Source organism: Anser cygnoides, chromosome 4 (assembly GCF_040182565.1).
Source record: "Anser cygnoides isolate HZ-2024a breed goose chromosome 4, Taihu_goose_T2T_genome, whole genome shotgun sequence".
NCBI classification, from domain to species: domain Eukaryota; kingdom Metazoa; phylum Chordata; class Aves; order Anseriformes; family Anatidae; genus Anser; species Anser cygnoides.
In genome coordinates, this window is record NC_089876.1 from 24,014,864 (window position 1) to 24,034,091 (window position 19,228).

The 19,228-nt window shown below is 36.6% G+C and overlaps 1 protein-coding gene across 2 annotated transcripts in view; it reads left to right on the forward strand.

Moving 5' to 3' along the window:
• Window positions 1-19,023, forward strand: part of FAM114A1 (family with sequence similarity 114 member A1) — a 37,157-nt gene extending 18,134 nt beyond the window's left edge. Inside the window, exons 7-14 of one of the 2 annotated variants that reach the window (XM_066995760.1) lie at window positions 312-464; window positions 2,662-2,785; window positions 7,416-7,501; window positions 8,598-8,768; window positions 10,017-10,156; window positions 11,450-11,522; window positions 14,328-14,381; window positions 15,884-19,023. In XM_066995760.1, the coding sequence (XP_066851861.1) occupies window positions 312-464; window positions 2,662-2,785; window positions 7,416-7,501; window positions 8,598-8,768; window positions 10,017-10,156; window positions 11,450-11,522; window positions 14,328-14,381; window positions 15,884-15,985 (903 nt within the window). In that variant the 3' untranslated portion in view covers window positions 15,986-19,023. The remainder of the gene's footprint in view (window positions 1-311; window positions 465-2,661; window positions 2,786-7,415; window positions 7,502-8,597; window positions 8,769-10,016; window positions 10,157-11,449; window positions 11,523-14,327; window positions 14,382-15,883) is intronic. The other variant, XM_048072869.2, reaches the window with a different exon arrangement.
• The last annotated feature ends 205 nt before the right edge of the window (window positions 19,024-19,228 follow it).

The following is a 19,228-nucleotide window of genomic DNA, read 5'->3' on the forward strand; positions in this document are numbered from 1 at the left end:
TTTATGAGATGGTATTCATAGCTGATATTACTTCTGAAAACATAAGCAAGATTGTTTGTTTATTGTTTAAAAAAAAAAAAGTTAGTGATTACCATTGGGAAAAACATGCTCAGAATACTACTTAAATATTTTATTAGAGAAGTTTATCAAAAAAAAAGTTAGGTATTTCAGCTCTAGAATTTCAGCTCTGTAGGTGTGATATAGTCCCAAATTTTATTACTATTTTCTAAACAAGCAGAAGCGGAAGGTAATAAAATGTCATACCTGCAGCACCACCAATAAAACAACAGGAATGATGTATATTTTTGCAGCTGTTACGAGAAGCTAAAGAAAAAGAGAAACAGAGACGGGCCCAGCAAGTTACAGTTGAAAGGACAGCACATTATGGACTGCTTTTTGATGAGTTCCAGGGTTTGTCTCATCTTGAAGCTCTGGAAATCTTGTCTAATGAAAGTGAAACCCAGGTACAGTATGCAGACTGGATAAGTCACAATGGCTGGTAAAAAAAAAAAAAAAATTGTTCTTTACATTAATTTTGCTATGAAGTTGCATGTGCAAATGAACAGTAAGTTTTCCATCAGCTTCAGAGAAAGCTGGATTGGTCCCAGGGGCAAGTCTGTGGCTTCAGGAAATTCATCTCAATACACCTAGAATTTAACTCAAAGATTAGCTCAAAAGAAACAGCTTTGCAACTGAAAGTTATTTTTGTTAAGATCATGCATAGTGTGTATCTTTCAGCTTGTAACACTGTGCAGATATCTTTTCAGAGTTTGCAAGGAGGTTCAAGTCTTTTGGTTTTGTATCAGGCACTGATACTTATTATACTCAGGAATTTCACACCTACTACACTTGGAAACCAGTGAATTAAAATTAATTCCAGATTAATTATTCAAATCCTGTCTTCTTTTTTGTTGGTTTCTAAACTTAGAGAAGACTACCCCAGGAATAATTCCATTACTGGAAGTATACAAATGCTTTATGTCTCTCCAAAGAACATGCTAAAGCTACTGACACCTATATGATACATATATTTTTTAATTTCAGCTGTTGAATTGCTGACACTGCTTCTAGATCAGTAGAACACTGACAGTATATTACTAGAACTTTTGTAAATTTGCATCAGTGGTTTTTTACTGAAACATTTTTCTGAATAAATTTCTTAAAATACATTTTATTTCAGTTTATTTTAGTAATTAGCACTTCTTACCCTCTGGGTTATTTTTAATAAAAAATAACCAACTTAATTTTTTAAGGTTTTATTTGCTCACACAAATAATAGGGGCTCGCTTTAATAGCAGATAGGTAGATACTCTCCATGTTGTTTTGTTTTTTTTCTTTTACTGTGAAGTACTGCACGGTAAGACTTGTGCAAGTTGTAACCTTGAGGTTTCTGATGTGCTGCATGTTATGTCCTAGATAACCCCTAGATTACTGGTTGACAGTCCTACTTTCTCAGCTATCTAGAAGATAAAAACGCATAGGACTGAATGCAACTGTCTGGGTCAATAAGTCCAATTACCTGATATATATTCCAAAAGGCTCAAAGAATATATTCAAATTACACAGTACACACCATACCACGCACACTCATACCACACACTCTCAGTACTTACAAGCTTGGGACCATAATAACAGCCTAAAAGCTACACTCTGATGGGCCCACAGGAATGCAACAGAAACTGAAGGCATTGCTGATGTCCTTGGTCCTTCTAATAGCAGGGATTTAAAATATATATATTTTTTAAACTTTTATTTTAAAAAATCACAGTTATCATATGAATTGGGCAAATCATGAATGGGAAATCATATGACTGGGCAGTTATCATATGAAATGGACACAAAAACCCTAGGTAGTCTGTCATATCTTGAGTTGGGTCTCCCACCTTTATTTTGTATTTACCCTGAGCATATGAACTGGACATGCCAAGGAGGAACACAAGAGAAGCATTTTGTGTCTCGCCAGTCTCTCACTGAGTCAGTCTGCACTTCGGTGAAGCAAGCTAAAAAAATAAACACCTTGAAACAAGCCTAAAGTAAAATTTTATAACAAGGAGAGAGAAGACATTTCTTTTGGCTTCCATAGGTAGAGAGTGGGATCGTGAGACTAACGCAACATAACTGTAGTGCAAACAGTGATTCAAATAAGCTGTTTCCATCCCTCTTGGGCATGCCACCCTATTACATATGCAGGGACTTGCAGATAATCTGCAACTCGCAGTTAGCTGAAAAGATGTCTTGATACATTCTTCAGAACATGTAGATCAGTGCTCCATCAATAAATTTTGGTGGGATTCCGAAGGAGGAAAATCAGGCTCTCATGAATGTTAAGCTAAGTGTGAGTTGTGTCTGTGCTCTTCTTGCATGCTGTCTTCATCCAAACAACCCCAACTGTTTATTACAGTTTGCAGTTAAACCACTGATATATAATTCAAAATAAACATTCTTGGAGAAGGTAGAGACCCGATGATCTTACAAAGGCTGGTGTGACTTTTGCGATACTTAATCAAATGTTAATGAGAACTAAAGACAAGTCTACGTAATTTGGAAATGGAATTAGTGGAAGTTTCCATTTCTTAGCCTGTTTTGGTATCAGGCTCAAAATTAGCAATTTAACAAAGTCTCTGCTTCATTTTTGACTGCTTTATGTCCCTTCTTTTACAGATTCAGTTATATTTGGAAACGCTTGATGGAGAGCAGTTGGAGACTGTGAAAAATGATTTAATTGCTATAAAAGAGATTTTCATTCCAAAGGAATCAGATGATGAAGTCGTGCAGGCACAGAAAGGTAATCAGAAATACAGAGACTTAACTGTATGGACAATTGTTACTTCTGTATATAGTAATTTAAAAAATTAAAATCCAAACTGTAATTTCTGTTATCTTAATATTCTTTATAAGAAAATCACTCAAATGATTACACTGGAAGTTCTGTAACTTGAAAGAATGCTTAACTTTGGATTTATATTGTAATTGAAGTATGAGATAAAGAAAATACAAGATAAAGACATGTTACACTATTTTGCTATATCATCAGTGAAAACAAAACAAAAATGAAAAGGGAAAATAACTTTCTGGATGATTGAGGTTTTGCTACAGAGTCTGTTTCTAAAGTTGTGTAATTGGAAAGTTTAGGAGTATTTAACAATGCTTTTCTATTTAGCAATTTCATCCTAACTTTGCACCTTCCCTTGGTAGATAGGGAAAGGATTAGAGTGTAATTAAGGGACTTGAAAAATCTGAACTCTTTGAACAAAAGGCACTTTGAAACATAGTGGCAGTGCTGCCTTCTAGGTGTTGCTTGGCAAGATGTTGCATATGGAGTGTTAGAAAGAAGTTAAAATAGCAGAACATGCCTTAACTATCACAGTGCTCAACATTAAAGAGGGTGGGACCAGTGTGGTAGTCCATAAAATAGCTCACAAAATACATGGATCCTCTAGTTAGCAGGAAAATGGGTGTCTTAAACCAATTAGGACTTTTGGCATTCCCCTGAATGGACTCGGGTCAGGAAAAGTTACCATAATTTATACCTCCAGGCGTGTGAGATCCATGCCAAACCTCTTCTAGCAAATAAAAAGAATCCCCTTGGCTGAACACTCTCTCAAGCCATTAAACATTGTATTCGGAACCTTACTTTGAAAGATCTTTCTTCGCATCCTTTTGATCTCAGGAGTGCTTTGCCTATATTCTGCAAGATGCTGAGGTACGATTTCTCTAACCTTCAGAAAAGTTAGAGAAATTGCGTTAACATCCACATATTCCAACTGGAAAGTATTTCCTCATCAGACTGTGTTCTTTCAAGCAGTGCTTGCTCAGTATGCCTGATGTCTCTCACAGGTAGCTTATTGCTTCTCAGGGGAATGAATAGCAAGTGTTCAGTGTAAAGTCTTAGTATGGTAGAGTTTTGTGCTGTGTTTTCCCTTGTTACTCTTTAAAACTCCACTTCCCTCTGCAGGTTTGTGAGAAATAAGTGGAGAAAGTGTTTTACCTGCTAAAGATTGAGGATTCATGAGATGTGTGCTGTACCTTACTTTATATGGGAAATAGTTTCCTTCTTTGAAACCAGCCTCCAGAAAAAGCTCTGCTTCTTGCACAAAGTGATGTTTCCTCTGGTAGTTAGAAGTTCTGTTTTTTTCAGTGAAGCACAGCTGCTGAACACTCTTCTTGAAACATTAACTGGCCTTCTAAATGTGCTGGAACCAAGACAATGAGCACCTTAAAAAAAAGGGACAAAGTCAGAGTTTGCTGCAGGTTTTCCCCTGCAAAAGTAAGTCAGTCAACAGTGAAACATATCCTCCTCTCTGTGACAACAGAAATAATAACCACACACAAGATCTCTCTGCATTACAGTTAAATGGGTGTTACTTCAGGCTGCAATTCAAAATGACTCACATCCTTTAGTGCAGTCAAACTCAAGATTTATTAGTACTTGAACTACAGATAAATTTCACATATTAATACTAAGTTGGATAAGTTTTAGTTCTACTAGAGGACACAAAAATAATAGAAAAGTGAATCGCCTTACAAAGTAGCTTTCTGTTAGGATGGAGTTGACAGAATGTGGTCAGACTACTAAGTGGGGACTTGTGGCCTTTCTTCAGCCTCTCCCATAACCTGTAGTACATGCAACACTGCATGTACTGTAGAGAGAGTGCTCTTAACACCGTATAGTGCTTTTTGACACGTCTCCGCTAGGCAGTGTCCTAGTCCAAAAATATGTTGTCTTCATTAAGATCTGTCAGAGTGAGTGAAGGCTTCTTAGGAGCTTCATAAAACCTCCTGAGTCACGGAAAACAGACCTTTTCCTAAATTGTTAATGCACAGGATCTTAAGTGTTTTTAGTAAGAGGAGCAGATGAATAAAACCTCGTAAAACTTAAAGACTTCCAATAATAGGCCCTTACATGACAGCAGTCTCCCACTTTCAGATAAAAACAATACCCAGCACGTTTACATATAATGCTGCATGGGATTTGCATGTCTGCTTCCTCTGATGGAGCACACTTTTATTAAAGTGTTTCATATTTCATTCGGACTTTGGTTTGCCAGCCTTTACATAATTCGGGTTATGTTCCAGCGACACTCTATTGACTGCACTTAGTGTTCTGGTCGTATTTTACAATTAAGTTTAGCTTTTTGGAGTGCGTCAATGTGTATCCTTCTGGGAGCACACTTGATCTTTTAATTTACACTAAGAAAATGAGTTTAATGTTAGGAGAAATTTTAAATATCATTTGGCATCCAGCACTGATGAAAGACAGTACAGTTTAACAACAGGTTGGCTGATCAGGGTTAAGTGCAGCTCATGTCTTGTTCTAAAGAGAAGGCTTCATTCTGGTTTATGTTCTTAGCCCAGGCTAACTAAGGTCCTGTTAAGTACATTCATAAGTTTTATACTTACAAAGTCAAGCCAGCAAGCCGTATGTTCTTTTAATGGCTTATTTTTATTATAGGAGTGTATAATTTCACTTCAGCTGGCTCATCTTGCAAGAGGTAGTAGGCTATGTTAAAACCTATGGAAGAATTTTGAGTTTTAATCCTGGTTGCTAACTAGTTTATAGCTATAATGAACCTTCCTTCCATAGGATTTTAATTTTTGCTTCTTAGGTTGATAAAACGTGCATGTTTTTTTCTCTTTGTATGATGAAGCCAACCCCTTACAGAAGCCAGAGATTATCTAATGGTGTTTGAAGATGTTAAATCCTATCTATCCACTGAACAATATTTACAAACAGGTTAATCACCACCTATTGTGTAATTTGGTGCCAGTTTCTTTTGATCAAGGTCATGTTATTTATGTGGTGACATGTGTCAATGCTGTGTATATTCAGCAGAACAAGAGACCAGCTGAGAAGAAAACCAATACTTTACATTCAAATATTTGAAAAGGGTGGCTGCTTGTTTTACGTAAACTCTCAGGTTCCATTCTTACCTTAGACTCCCAGGATGTCATTCAGAGGTGTTAGCGCTGCTTTCCGTTTCTACAGTAAACACTTTCAGTTCTACACAAGGAGAAATTACTGCAGTGGTCTTTGGAGGACTGCTTTGGGAAAGGTTTGGGGCTAGGCTTTGTTTTTGACAACTTTGAAACTGGGGTTGGAGGTTTTTGTGTCTCTTTTCTAGGCTCAGTCATATAGGTGGAAAATCAGTATGAACAGAAAGGGAAAGTCTGTTTTCTGACGCAAGTAGGAGAAAGCCAAATGCATAGCCTTCTCTCTGGTGTTTTTCTCTTGCTTTGATTGTGCAATTCTTTCATGTAATTTTAACTGCAGCTTCTTTTCCTTTCAGTTGATTATGAAATATTGAGAGGCAGATACCAGAAAAAAAGTAGCTTTGCCTACATTTTAAAATCCATTAACATCAAAGGTTTTGTGTGCAAGCATGTGAGGTTAAGGGAGAAAGTAACCAAACTGAGCTCTGAATTGAATATGCCATTTATCAACAATTTTGCTAACACTGCAGTGATCCAATGAACTGCCTAACAGTTTCCAGTGTGCTGCAGTTTAAAAAACAGTTTGGCATTGTCTTAAGAACAAGCAAATTCGGTGTGTCCAAGACACAAAGTGAGAACAAAGCAAGACATGAAATTCATTTTTGAAGACTTTTATCGGGCTCAGTGTGGGGACTTTAACCTTTTAGCATCAGCAAGCTAAAAAAAAAAAAAAACAAACAGATTTTGCGTATTCCATCAGGAAATGGTAATGAAAATTCCAAACTCATTCAGTGCAGATGAACAGAACAACCAAATTAGCAACTTTTAGGAGCTTAGAGCATGTTAGAATATGGCATCTGCAGGTAGTCAAAGGGATGTATATAATGAAGGTGAAGTTCAAATACTAGTGGTATTTACCTTGACTTTGTGTAATAAAAGTGCAGATTTAAGGCCCGTTACTCCAAACAGAACAGAAAACATTCTTTGTTTAAGCAAAGTTCAAATCAAAAGAATATACACTTCTTAGATGTGGTTTGCAGACAGAACAGTAGAGAACGTGTTTTCCAGTGTGTTTCCTCTGAAACTGTATTAGGATCTGGCCCTGCTGCAGTTTTTATTCTTTGTCATGAAAGAAGAGGTTAGTATCTCTTCCTTGGTTATTTAGTAGGTCATCTATTTTTGTCAGATAACTAGGGATCATGCAACTTCTCTTCTTACCTTCTTGTCTCAGTGAAACTTAATGGAGTTTAGAATGAAGTGGAAAGAATGGTCAAAGTGTCGAGCTAGGACATCTAGTTGTATAGTTATCTATATTGCTTTTACTCTTCTTTTCTTTGAGCATATATCTCCCCCTCTTTTACATCACCGTCACTGGTTTTCAAGTGCTGGAGTGCTTAGGGAAGCTATTTGACTAGATGTGTTTGATTGTGTAGAATATTATAGCTCTAACACCCTGACAAAAAACGTTGTGTTTTCTCTTGCAACAGACATGGGAGAAGAGTTTGTGAGCATGCTTACTGAGCTGCTATTTGAATTACACGTGGCTGCTACTCCTGACAAACTCAACAAGGTTAGTGCCTGTTCTGGTCTGACACAGAGCTGTAGCTAGCTCAGATCAGACAGTTCAGAAAACAAAGTACAGGAGGGTGGGACTAAAAGGGTAAATATAGAAAAGTTTTCATAGAACAGCTGAAATTAGGAAGGCAATGCGGTTGCAGTGCCTAGCTCCCACACTTGGCCATATTAGAAAGTCTTGGACCAGGGGTGTCTCAGCAGAACACAGCTCAGCAGATCTGGTCTTACGTGTTAAGAACAGTGACAACATTCATGTTCGGAATTATTTTTTCTTGTGCTTCATGTTTCTGAGGGACTTCTCCAGATCTTTTCAGCCAGAAGGGAGGTGTTGAATTTATCTCATCTAGCTTTAATCACCTAAAAGTTAGATGGCAAAAACTAATTACATTGCTAGTCACATTTTTACTATCAGGCACCCTTAAAGGTGATTAACCTGCTGATCTTTGGCTCAGATGAATATTAATCTCCCTAGCGTAGATAGACTACAGATAACCAGATCAGGCTTAGGTTTTAACGTGTTTCAATTCAACTTTACATTAAAAAAGAGAAATAATAAATTTCCTACTAACCGTAACCATTGTCTCTGAAGTTGTACACAAAGGTTTTTCCACTTTAATCTATTTTCATGCCTGGGAAGGCAGGTGAGAATACAGTAATTTTTCTAATTAGTTTTCCTTTAAGTGTTTAGGACAACTCTCTTACCTCTCCAATATTTTTTGCTTTTCTGTATATCACCCTTTTAATTTTTCATTTGGGAAATTTATTTCCATGTAAATTACTTTGAGTGCTACCTCATAAAGCTGAAATCTTTGTAACTTTGGTATTAACACCAGCTTGGTATATTAGTTGAGGAACGCCATACCTGGACAGGATTTATCCCTGGCTGATCTATCTTTATGCAGTCAGAAATACTTCTCCCTACAGTTTCTTTAATATACACTTAACTAAATGCCACCCAGAGGCATGATATATTTAAAACTTCTGAATGAAAAAAAGCAAGTAATTAAATGTACTATTAATTAACATTTTGGAATATCATTTTATATTCCTCATTTGAACTGTACTTTGGGGTTGGGTTCTGTGTTTGGCAGGCTAGGAAGAAAGCTCATGAGTGGCTGGAAGAAGCCAGTTTTTCCACATCAGTAGAAATAGAAGAGAAGCTAAACGAAAAACCTGGAGAACCTGATGAAGAAAAGACTGAAAAAGGAGAAGATAAAATTGACAATGATAAAACAGAAGTAAATAAGAACAAAACTGTGGAGGTAAAATACCTTTTGGAGGATAAGTTTAATTAAGCAAATTCTCATACATTGTTAGATAATATTACTTCTTTGTCTTCGTGTGTTGGTATTATGTGTCGTACTTATTTGTTAAACTCATGGAAGTATTGAAAAAAATTAATATAAAGCTACTCAATGTAGACCCAATAGGAAATTAATTTACATAAATATTTTTACTGTTGGTCTTTTCCCATGAGTAAATATCAAAATATCAGGACCTCTGCTTATCCCTTTTTTTCCCGTCTATGTTTTCGTAAGTACACATGTTTATACACAACATACAGTGAACTGAGGCATTCTGTGGTGTAATACCTATAGGACTTCAAAGGTCATATGTCAATATTCCTTAGCATCTCTTTCTCCCAGTGACAATACATGGAAAAATATCTGCAACCTTATTTAAACTCTTGAATAGTTCGACTCACAAACAGACAAAACAAATATTTGTTAGGCAATTAACAAGTACTAATTCTCCTTATGAAAGATAGCACTGAAGGCTAAATGTATTTTGTCCATTTAGACAACCCCTCCTGTTGATATGGTTAGTTGTTATTGAATATTTTATGTGAAGTTACAGCAATATTACATGTGGTTTGGATCTTTGTCAAGTTTTTCTGAATTAATTTTAATTACCTGCCATGTTTCCTTACACGAAAAAAAGTCCAAATAAGGCAATGGAGTTACATTGTATATATTAAAGATTTTTATGTGATTGCAAATTTCCAACTGGCACCAGCTTGTGAAAGTTGTGTTGCCAGAGTGCTAGGTAGAATTTTTTATCATAGCTGATAAAAAACACTTTTTTTATTGGGAGACTTATCCACTTCTAATCTGGAAATTCATCTGAGGAATGACTCAATGCTTTTGGCTCCATATGGAAGCAATTATGACTTACTCTACAGTTAAGGGATCTTTGTATTTGTTAGGAATAGTCTTAAAAGCTCTATTTTCAAAAATCTGAGGGTCCGACAAAGCTCCCATCCAAATAAATAGTAGATTTTTTTCTTATTAATTTTCCAGGATCAGCATAACATCTGTGTTTTATCAGTGGGTATTTCATTTTCCAGTATTGTTTGTGAGGATGACTTTATGGTGCATGTAGTCCATATTTCCATTTGGGGGCGGTACGGGGAGTATTCTGTTTTACAAATTAGTTAATATATATATATGTATGTTTATGTGTGTTGTTAATATTGATGATATTGTTCCCTGTTATTAATTTCATTTAAGGAAATCTACATGCTGTCCATTGAAAGTCTGGCTGAGGTAACCGCTCGCTGTATTGAACAGCTTCATAAACTAGCAGAATTAATTCTACATGGGCAGGAAGTAGAAAAAACAGCTCAAGATCAAGCAAAAGTACTGACAAAGTGAGTGTTATATATTTCATATATGAACATTTGACATTTGCTTGAAACTCGTGAAGTTCTGTTGAGCTTTTGGCACTTGAAGTCATGGTAAGTTCATGAATTAACAAACAACGTTGGCTTTAGGGTCCTGGTGCTATATTTTCTCATGTAATCAAGTCAGGTAGGCTACCTATAATTTTTCGACGTGGCTAGCATGTTTACAAAAACCTGTTTTGACCTGTTCGAATGCTGAAAGTTGTTGCTGTCCCAGCAAGTGAATGTATATGCTCATGTGGGATGTGTTGCCTGTCACCTCTGGAACATATATTGTATTAGCATATACAGAATTTGCCTTTAGAGTGCATAAAGCAGCCTTATTATCTGCCAGTAGAGTTTCGTTGTCTGGTTCTTATCTGCCAAAAATAAACAAAAATCAGTCTGTGGTTCTAAACAGTAAGACCACTCTTGTCAGTAAGTTTGTAGTAATACACAACATAACATACATAAATTTAAGAAGCCAGTTTACCCAGTGAGACTCAGAATGCAGATCTAAAGCTCTCTGTAGTAATCAATTTTACTGGTTTCAGTGGGTTTTGCTTACCTCATAAAGATTTCACCATAAGATGTTGTAATAAGTTGAGTCCAAAGTAAGTAAAGCATGTAAGCAAATGTTTATCTTTAAGAATGGCCATAACCCTAGCAAAGTCCATGGAAACACTTCAGTCTGAAACAAAGTACTCAAAAAAGTGTTTTGCAGAATTAGAGCAAAAGTATGATGCACTTTGCAGGATGAGGTTCAATGCGATGCACTTGTGAATATTTAGTAAAACAGTGAAAGATCTAGAAATAGGACTAGATCTCCTTGTTCTCTTGTGCTGTAACCACAAGGATACTTCCTCTTTTGGTACAGAATAGATGTTTTCTGTGCTCAGATAAGAAACTTCTCACTATTCACTTTTAAGCTTGATTTTTTTTTCCAACAGCATTTCTAGGAACTGTGTTGCTGCAATCAGAAAACCAATAATTAAACTAAAGGTTTAGAATTTAAAAAAATAATGTCATATCAAAAAAAAATACTAGTGCTTGAGCCAACATGACATTGTTTTGTCGCTGTAGTCAGGACTGGATTTTTCCATGGGGGAATATAAAACTTATACCATGAGTAAAATTTATCCTGAGATATTTTTAATATTACTAGAAGCCAAATTGCCTTAAGAATATTGTTGGCTTCCAAGATGAAGTTGGTGCCTGGCTTTTTATCCACTACCAGGACAAGGATGTAATTTTATATTTGTCTCTCTTTTTTTAAACCAGTGTTACAAGTGCCATGTGCAATGAAGTTTCATCTTTATCAAAGAAGTTTTCTGATTCTTTAACAGCAGCTGGGGTAAGATAACAACATTTTCTGTACCATTTGGGTTTTTATTAACATAGTTCACTTCTTAAAACAGAAATTATTATCTAAATCCTGTGGCTTTACATGAGGTACCAGCAAAGAGGGCACTACTTTCTTCAGATCAAGAACACAAGAGCATTCTCACAGCAGATTCCCTGTTGTAGAGAAAGTCTATGAGCCTTGATAGACTGCAGTATGTCCCCAGCCTTTTAAAATCTGCCGTTCTAGAGACTATTCTCCCGTTTTTCCTCATCACCTCTCAGCATTCGTTTACTCTCACTTAAAGGGCCCCACATTTGAAGTCCCACTACTTGATGACATTTTATTCTACTTAGCCTATCCCTTTTGAATGCATCTGTGAAAAAGTCATTAGTGGATAATACTTCCAGCACCTTAAGATGGTTTCATGAGCTGTCTTCTTAGCCTTTGCTAAATCTCCTGTCCCAGGGCCATTGTGTTTGAAAAGGTTTAAGAGATTAGAAAATCTCTTTGGTCTTCCATCTTAAAAAACACTGTTTTATATCCCAAGATAGGCCATTTGGGAACATCCACTTATCTGTGAACATCTTTGCCAGAAATGTAATTTATTTCCCATTCCTGTTCCCTTTCCTTTTACTAGCCTGAGGACATTAATCTGAAGACAAATGGGGAGACACTGTGTAGGTGAGCAGTGAAGGCCTTTTCAGGGCCTGTAGTGCAGAAAGAGTTTCAAAAATGACTGGCATCTGAATATTCTGGCAGGATCCAGAGGCAAAAAAATGTGCTGTTGCTGAAATTATTCATAAATGTCAGAAAAGAGTTCTGGCTCTCCTGATTACTCCAGTAGAGGGTGAATGTACATCAAAGGAAATTTCTTCAGTTCTCCCATGAGCTCTTCTAGCACATCTCTGAAGATTTTTTTTAAGAGTTATTTGTAGAGAAGATGGCTTATTGGATTGCTTTTATTCTGAATAATTTACATTTCTTCACATTACTCTGGAAGAATCTGCTTGTTTTGCAACTTGGGATTGTGTTTTAGCATATTTTTGTGTGACACTTGCAGTAAATACATGCACAGACACAAAAGTAAATTGCACATGAAATATTAAGCTGGCACAACTCAGGAAAATGAAAACTAAAGCTTTCATAAGCATTGCACTAGGTTTTGGTCTTATAAACTCTGTACTCAGATTGTAGGACCAGACTGCTCTTGTGAAAATTTGTGTGGGCACAGTAGAAATTGAGCATAAATACACTTCTCACTGCCAACATCCTCTCTAGAAGAAAGTTTGAGTTGGGCTGTCTGGTGGTTTTTTATGTGCTGTCCTATCCCTGTTAGCTTCTGGAAGATGTGGGACTTCTGCTCATCATGATCAGGCAGGTTAGCAAGGAGCACTAATCACACACGAGTCTTCACAAATCTGCTTTTTCCTGCATGTCCCAGTGGTTCAGTTTTCTCCTTAAGCTGCCAGCAGCATTTGGTTTCACAAACATATTCCAGTATCTTGCGAAGTGTATTACTCGTGCGAAACAGAAATAGTGTAGAACAGAAAAGAGCGTTTTTTTAAACACATTGCTGCCCCTATTAGCTATATCTGTATAATTCAGATGTTAGTTACAGTGCTGGCTCTGCCCATAGTCTATAACGTTGGCAGTGTTTCTAAGAGTGAGCAGTAATGCAGAAGTAAGAAATAACAGCTTTGCTCGCTATGCAAGATTTCTTTCAAACTTAAACTTACTGATGTATACAGTCCGTAGTATTTGATACTGCTCTCTGTCTGTTTCTGGACTTTATTGACAATGAACAGAACATTCTGTAATGGATTTTCTAGTAACTGTCAGGAAAATTGCACTTCTTTTTTTCTAACCATCTTCCTTTTGTTCTGCCATCTCTGAGCTAAGATTTGGATGTATCGTGTTTCTTTAAATCTGTGATGTGAAAGCCACAAGGTTCTAAGGGGACATCCTTCAGTTACATTAATGGGTATTGTATTCCCTTTGTTCTAAAGAAGTCCACCATTCAGTATTAGAAGAAAGCAACTCTTGCTGGAGGTTAATATCGTTCTAAAAATCACAATACAAAGAATAGTGAGAAGAAAAAAAAAAACTTCTGCCATTTTAAAAAGCAGAAGAGTTGATGAATCTGTTTTCTAGGGCTTTGATTTCTGTAGCCTCTAGTAATATCACTACCCATTGTACCCATCTTTATTCCTGTCTGGTGGTTGAGAAAAATGCTGTGCTTGCTGAGCTAGTCGCACACAGATTCACTGGTCAGCCTGTGTTGTCTAGCTCAACATACACTGCCTCCAGTTGAAGATCTGTTTCATGTGTTTTTCCTTCTGAAGGGGAACTAATCGGGGCCTTTTACATCTGCCTTTTCCTGAAACTTCTAAGAACATCGTTATCTTTCCAATGTGTATTTCTCCTTACTTCCTTGGAAGTCAGCCAGGGGTTAAAAAACTTTGAGGGGGATGAAAAGGGCACTGGCAGACAGATGGGCAGACAATGTAATCGCATCAATTTCATATCCGTAAGAAACCAAGGCATTTGAAACTCCATGGTACATGAATTAATGAAAAAGTAAAACCCTGGGTCTGCCTTAGTTCATTGTACTCAGTGGTAGAAATACATGGGGTCTACTGAAGTGTGCATGAAATGTAGACGCAGTTATAAGGAATACTGTGATAAACAGTCTGAATAAGAATCAAGGTGAAACAAGGCCTGTCTAGAATTCATAAAACCACTGCTCAGATGCCAATATATTTCTGTTAAATGTCTCTCTTGTCCTGGCATTTCATTCTTTTTTCTGGTTTACAGAGCAGTATGAAGGCAGAAGTTCTCAACCCCCTCATCAACAGCGTGCTGTTAGAGGTAAGCCTTCACCTTTTCCACATTAGGAAATACCGTAGGAAGATGATTTTGAAATGAAATGGCCACATTTATGTCTGAAGAAAGAACTAAAAAGTAATGGCAATATCATTCTGGCTGTTCAGTGCCAGCTCATAAACGTCTTGTTTTTTTGTGTTCAGCCTCTCCCACAAATACTGTAGCAGTGATACTGCATTTACAGAGGATTCTTACCAACTGTGACTGAAATGAGACTGGCCAGTTCTTAAGTGCTGCGGCTGCATGGGTCAGAGCACAACAGGCAATTAGTGATGTGCTGCTTAGCCCTTTTTTAACCTATGCACAAGTTGCCCGGGCTAAGTCTATTCTTACTGTTCTGTTACCTATTTCAAATCCTACAAGTATTTCTTACTCACAGATAGTTTCAGCCTATGTTTTCCTTTAAAGTTTGGGTTGCAGGAATGCTACGATGTTTCCTGTCCACAGGCATTTAGATTTCAACAAAGATTCACAGTCTAGCTGCTGGCTTGGTCAGCACATGGACAACCATGCATCGACATCAAAATGTTCATGAGTGATTTCTTCTATTAAACATCACATCTATTTTTCATCAGAAAAGCACAGTAAGCAAAATGTGCCTCAGTTTTACTGAGGAGAGAAGAGGTCAAGAGGAAGTAATATGTTCATAAAGTACTACACGTACTAAATGTGTACTATCTGCAGCATTAATTCTTTTAACTCAGCTGATGAGATCACATCTTTAAACAGACATACACATACAGCAGTGACTACAAATTGTCATTCTGTATCTAGCAGCCATGATCCCTTAAAAATGAAGAAAAGGTTACTTTAAAATAAGCATTTTTTGCAGTAGATTAACAGTAGCTTTAAGGAAAATAATGGAAAATTGAATAGAGCTGTAGTAAAGATTGCTATACAGTTCCTTTTGTTATGGGGTAAATTTGCTATTGCAGCTGACACATCTTTGTATGGAATTGCAATATCTGGGAATGTCCAGAATTGTGGAATAAGCTGTTTTGTAATTCTTAAACCTCATGATTTGTAAACAAATACGTACAGCCGAGGTTCACGGAGCATTAGAAATTCCGTAAATAGTACAATGTTTTTAAACTCTTATCATAATTCAAACTGTTAATTTCAGTGACACTTCCTCCTACACCAGATTCAAAATTAGTTCTGTTGATGGGAAGACTAGCTGATTTGTATTACAAGAGTCAAACCTACTTCTGAACACAGTGGCATTTTATTCTACTCACATTACAAACAAAACTCTCCAGGAGTCCAAACTGAGGGGAAATCAGATTTTTATATAGGCCATGCTTATTCTCTGTAAACTCTTTGAATGCATTTTGTTATCTACAGATTGTAAAATCTTGTGTGAATACATATGCTAATATAACATGGTGCAGATCTAAAAAAGGCACTGTTTGTTGAAAAAGTACAATGCAATTCCTGAAACGCATGACAGCTATACTGATAAACCATGTGTTTTCTCTCCCCATTAGGGTTGCAACAGTACTACTTATATTCAGGATGCTTTCCAGCTACTGCTTCCAGTTCTGCAAATTTCACATATCAAGACCAGTTGTCTGAAAGCACAAGAGTGACAGTTTCGCAGCAGTTGTGACCACTGGGCTTAACAGAAACCACAGACCTAATCCCTTTAATGTATGCAGATAGAAGAGATGGTATGAAAGACGTCTGGCCACTCAGAGTCCTGACACTAAACGCGGTTTTGCACATACAATATTGAGCAACTTTTTAGTACTCTTTCAGACTTTTTGACTGTAGAAGTATTTAGAAAAGTAATTTCTTTTCCGTTAGAGTATATCCTTTGCATTAATTTAAACTGAATCAATAGTTTATTGATGTTAGTATTGACATAAATACAGTTTCTAAATATTTACCCTTTCAGCTGTAGACAGGGTGAAGCAAATTAGAATGTAAGGCTTTTTTTAAACATTTCAGCCCAAATGACCATTTTTATTCTTTGCTTCCTAACTGCCAGTTAAAAATGTAAATTTCAAAAGTTGGTTTCAGTATTTAATTTTAGCCAACAAGAACAAATTATCATGGTGTTGTGGCTGTTAAATATTATTTACAGCAGTAAATAATAACCTTGTAAAAATCGGTACCACTTACATAACACTTTGTGTTCAAGGAGTTGTATGGTAACAGGCATTAACTTTGCTGAATTAAAATTCTGGAGGCAATGCATACAGAGTTATCCTGAAAACAAATTGTCTGAGCCAGTTAGAGTACGGGTAAAGCTCTATATTTGCTGACCCATAATTTCGTATTCATTTATGTCTCTCTCTTAATTCCAACTGGCTGAACAACATTGCAGGCAAAGCAATTTGTCAAATATGCAAGGAACAGAAAACTTCTCTCCTTTTGTTTGTTCATGAAACACCCCCAAAATAATCTCATCTCAGATGTGTAACCAGAGTACCCCTTTAGGTTTTAACTTGGTATTGAAACATTTTGAACCCTTTTATCAAATTGAGTTAATGACACCAACAAGTCAGAAACACAGTTTTGGGCATAAAAAATGAAGTCGTGAAGAGACAATTGCTTTGGGTGGGGAGGTCGTATGTCAGAACAATCACCTTTTCTCTGAAGCAGTGGCTAGACAAAATATAACTGAGCAGCAGGAACGACATTTCAGAATAACACTAACAACCGTGATAATTTGTCCATACCCTTAGCTTAAAATCCTGAGCTGTGAATCTCAGAGTCTGTTTAGCCTAGTTTATCTTGAAGACAGGAAGAACCTCCCAATATTTTATGTAGCCTGTTCTCCTCGATTTTCATTGTTTATTACATTTCTCACAGCTATTTTGTATTTTTTTTCCTCTTGATACACTCACAAATCGCATTTAAATGTTTTTAATTGTAGCTAACATCTGAATATGTTTAATCATAGAAGCATAGTTCATACAAAAATAAGGGAATAGAACATGAGGAAATACTTTCTTGTCTGCTAGAAATGAAAAACCATGTATCTGCTTTGCATATGGTAACTTCTGTGGGTCCATAAGCAGTGACAGAAAGGTCTGTTTATATCACATGCTGTTATGATCCCTGTTGTGCAGTCACATGCACTGTTACTTTTCCATCTTTTGATATTTGAAGGAGAAATTTTCACTATTCCTGCAATACAGTTTGTTATTCAAAATGTATTTTACTGCCACCCTGTAGTTTTAGAAATCAGAGATTTCTTTCTGGGCAAATAGAAAGGGTACAGTCCTCAAATCCACTTGCACAGAATGTTTAATAAAAGTACTGGGAACCAAAATAAGCAAGCCCCTTGGCAGCTGAAAAGGGAAAGAAAGCTTGGCATTCACTGGTATTTATGTCATACTGAACAGCTAACAGTACTACAACATGGTAAAAAAAAGAACACTAGGAATTGTAACTGGCAAGCAGACTCGCTAGCTGAAAGATAGGATACAGCCCCCACTAGCCATTATATCTGTGCCACTTCCATCTGAAATGGCGTTATTTCTGAAAGCACATTTTCAAATGAAAGATTTTTTCTTACCCAGTGCTTCTACACTTTGGGAATAAATGTACTCTTCTATGGTAGTCCTTTCTGGCTACTGGAAGAGATGTGCACGTGCACGAGTCCTCCTTGACCAGGGGTTATTCCTCTATATACACTTGGCCCAGAAGAACAACTCCTTAGTGTGGATTTCTGAAGACCATGTGCTTTTTCCGTGCGCTTGGCCATGAGCGGTTTTCAGTTGTGGATCTGGACACCAGTTTAAACATTCAATGGCTTGTAAAAAGTCCTGTTTGTTTAAAGCTTTCTTTCTGTTGTTCTACACTGGCAAGGAGAATAATATATGTGGTTAAAACCTTGTTTATTTTTCAAACAAGGACTGATAAGAAAGTCTAGTGCTTACGACTATCAATCATTACATGTTGGAGTTTTTGCTTTAATTTGATCATAACTTTTTGTCAAGAAGCCTTTCTGCCCACGTCGGAATAGAGCTCTACATCAGGTACCTGTACGTGTGGTATTACTGCCCGGGGAATCATCCAAAGAACATAGCAATAGCTCTTTTATATTGCTCCTATGCCAAGTTCATGTTTTCTGACATAAATGATTTTAGTAACTTTTTTCTTATGGATTTTTTTTTCTCTGAAATGCGGTGCAGACTATATAGTGTTAAACCTGTCAGAAAAATGTGATTACTAATAGTGGTGCTTTTTAGTAGAGGCTGAACAATACAGTATTAGAAGCCTCAGGGGATCGTGTTTGAAATCATTGAGGGACGTTCTTAAGACAAGGATCGCTTGTCTGACATATTCCTTAGGAGAGGTCTGTCTTCCTTAAATTATGTATGTATTGATTAAAGTACCTTCCTTAAAGTAAAAGAAGTTACAAAAAATAACACGTAGAATTGAGTATTCACATCTGTACAATGTAGGAAGAGAAACAGGGGCAAACAGAAGCATAGGGATACTCCATCTGATCTCAGATTTATTCCAGGAAAACTGAATGCAAAATCTTTAAATCAATTTTAGGTAAATAATATTTCAGTAGAAGAGTACTGTGTAGATGTACCCAGAATATTTTGTTTACACTGGTTTGTATTTTTCCATCAGTCAAATAAATCATTTGAGATGTTGAACTGGGGCAGTGTGCTAAAAAATAATGTTATGAATAATGCGATGGGTAGATGTACTCAGTGAAGTTTCTGATTTTGTGATTTACGTTTGGAATGAGTGATTTTATTGAGAGTCTGGCAAAGACAGATGCAAGCCTTAAACTTTTAAGGGAGACTGACTGTTCCTTCTTTCATCACCACCTTTTTCCAGGTCAGTACACTGAGTGTGCTCTG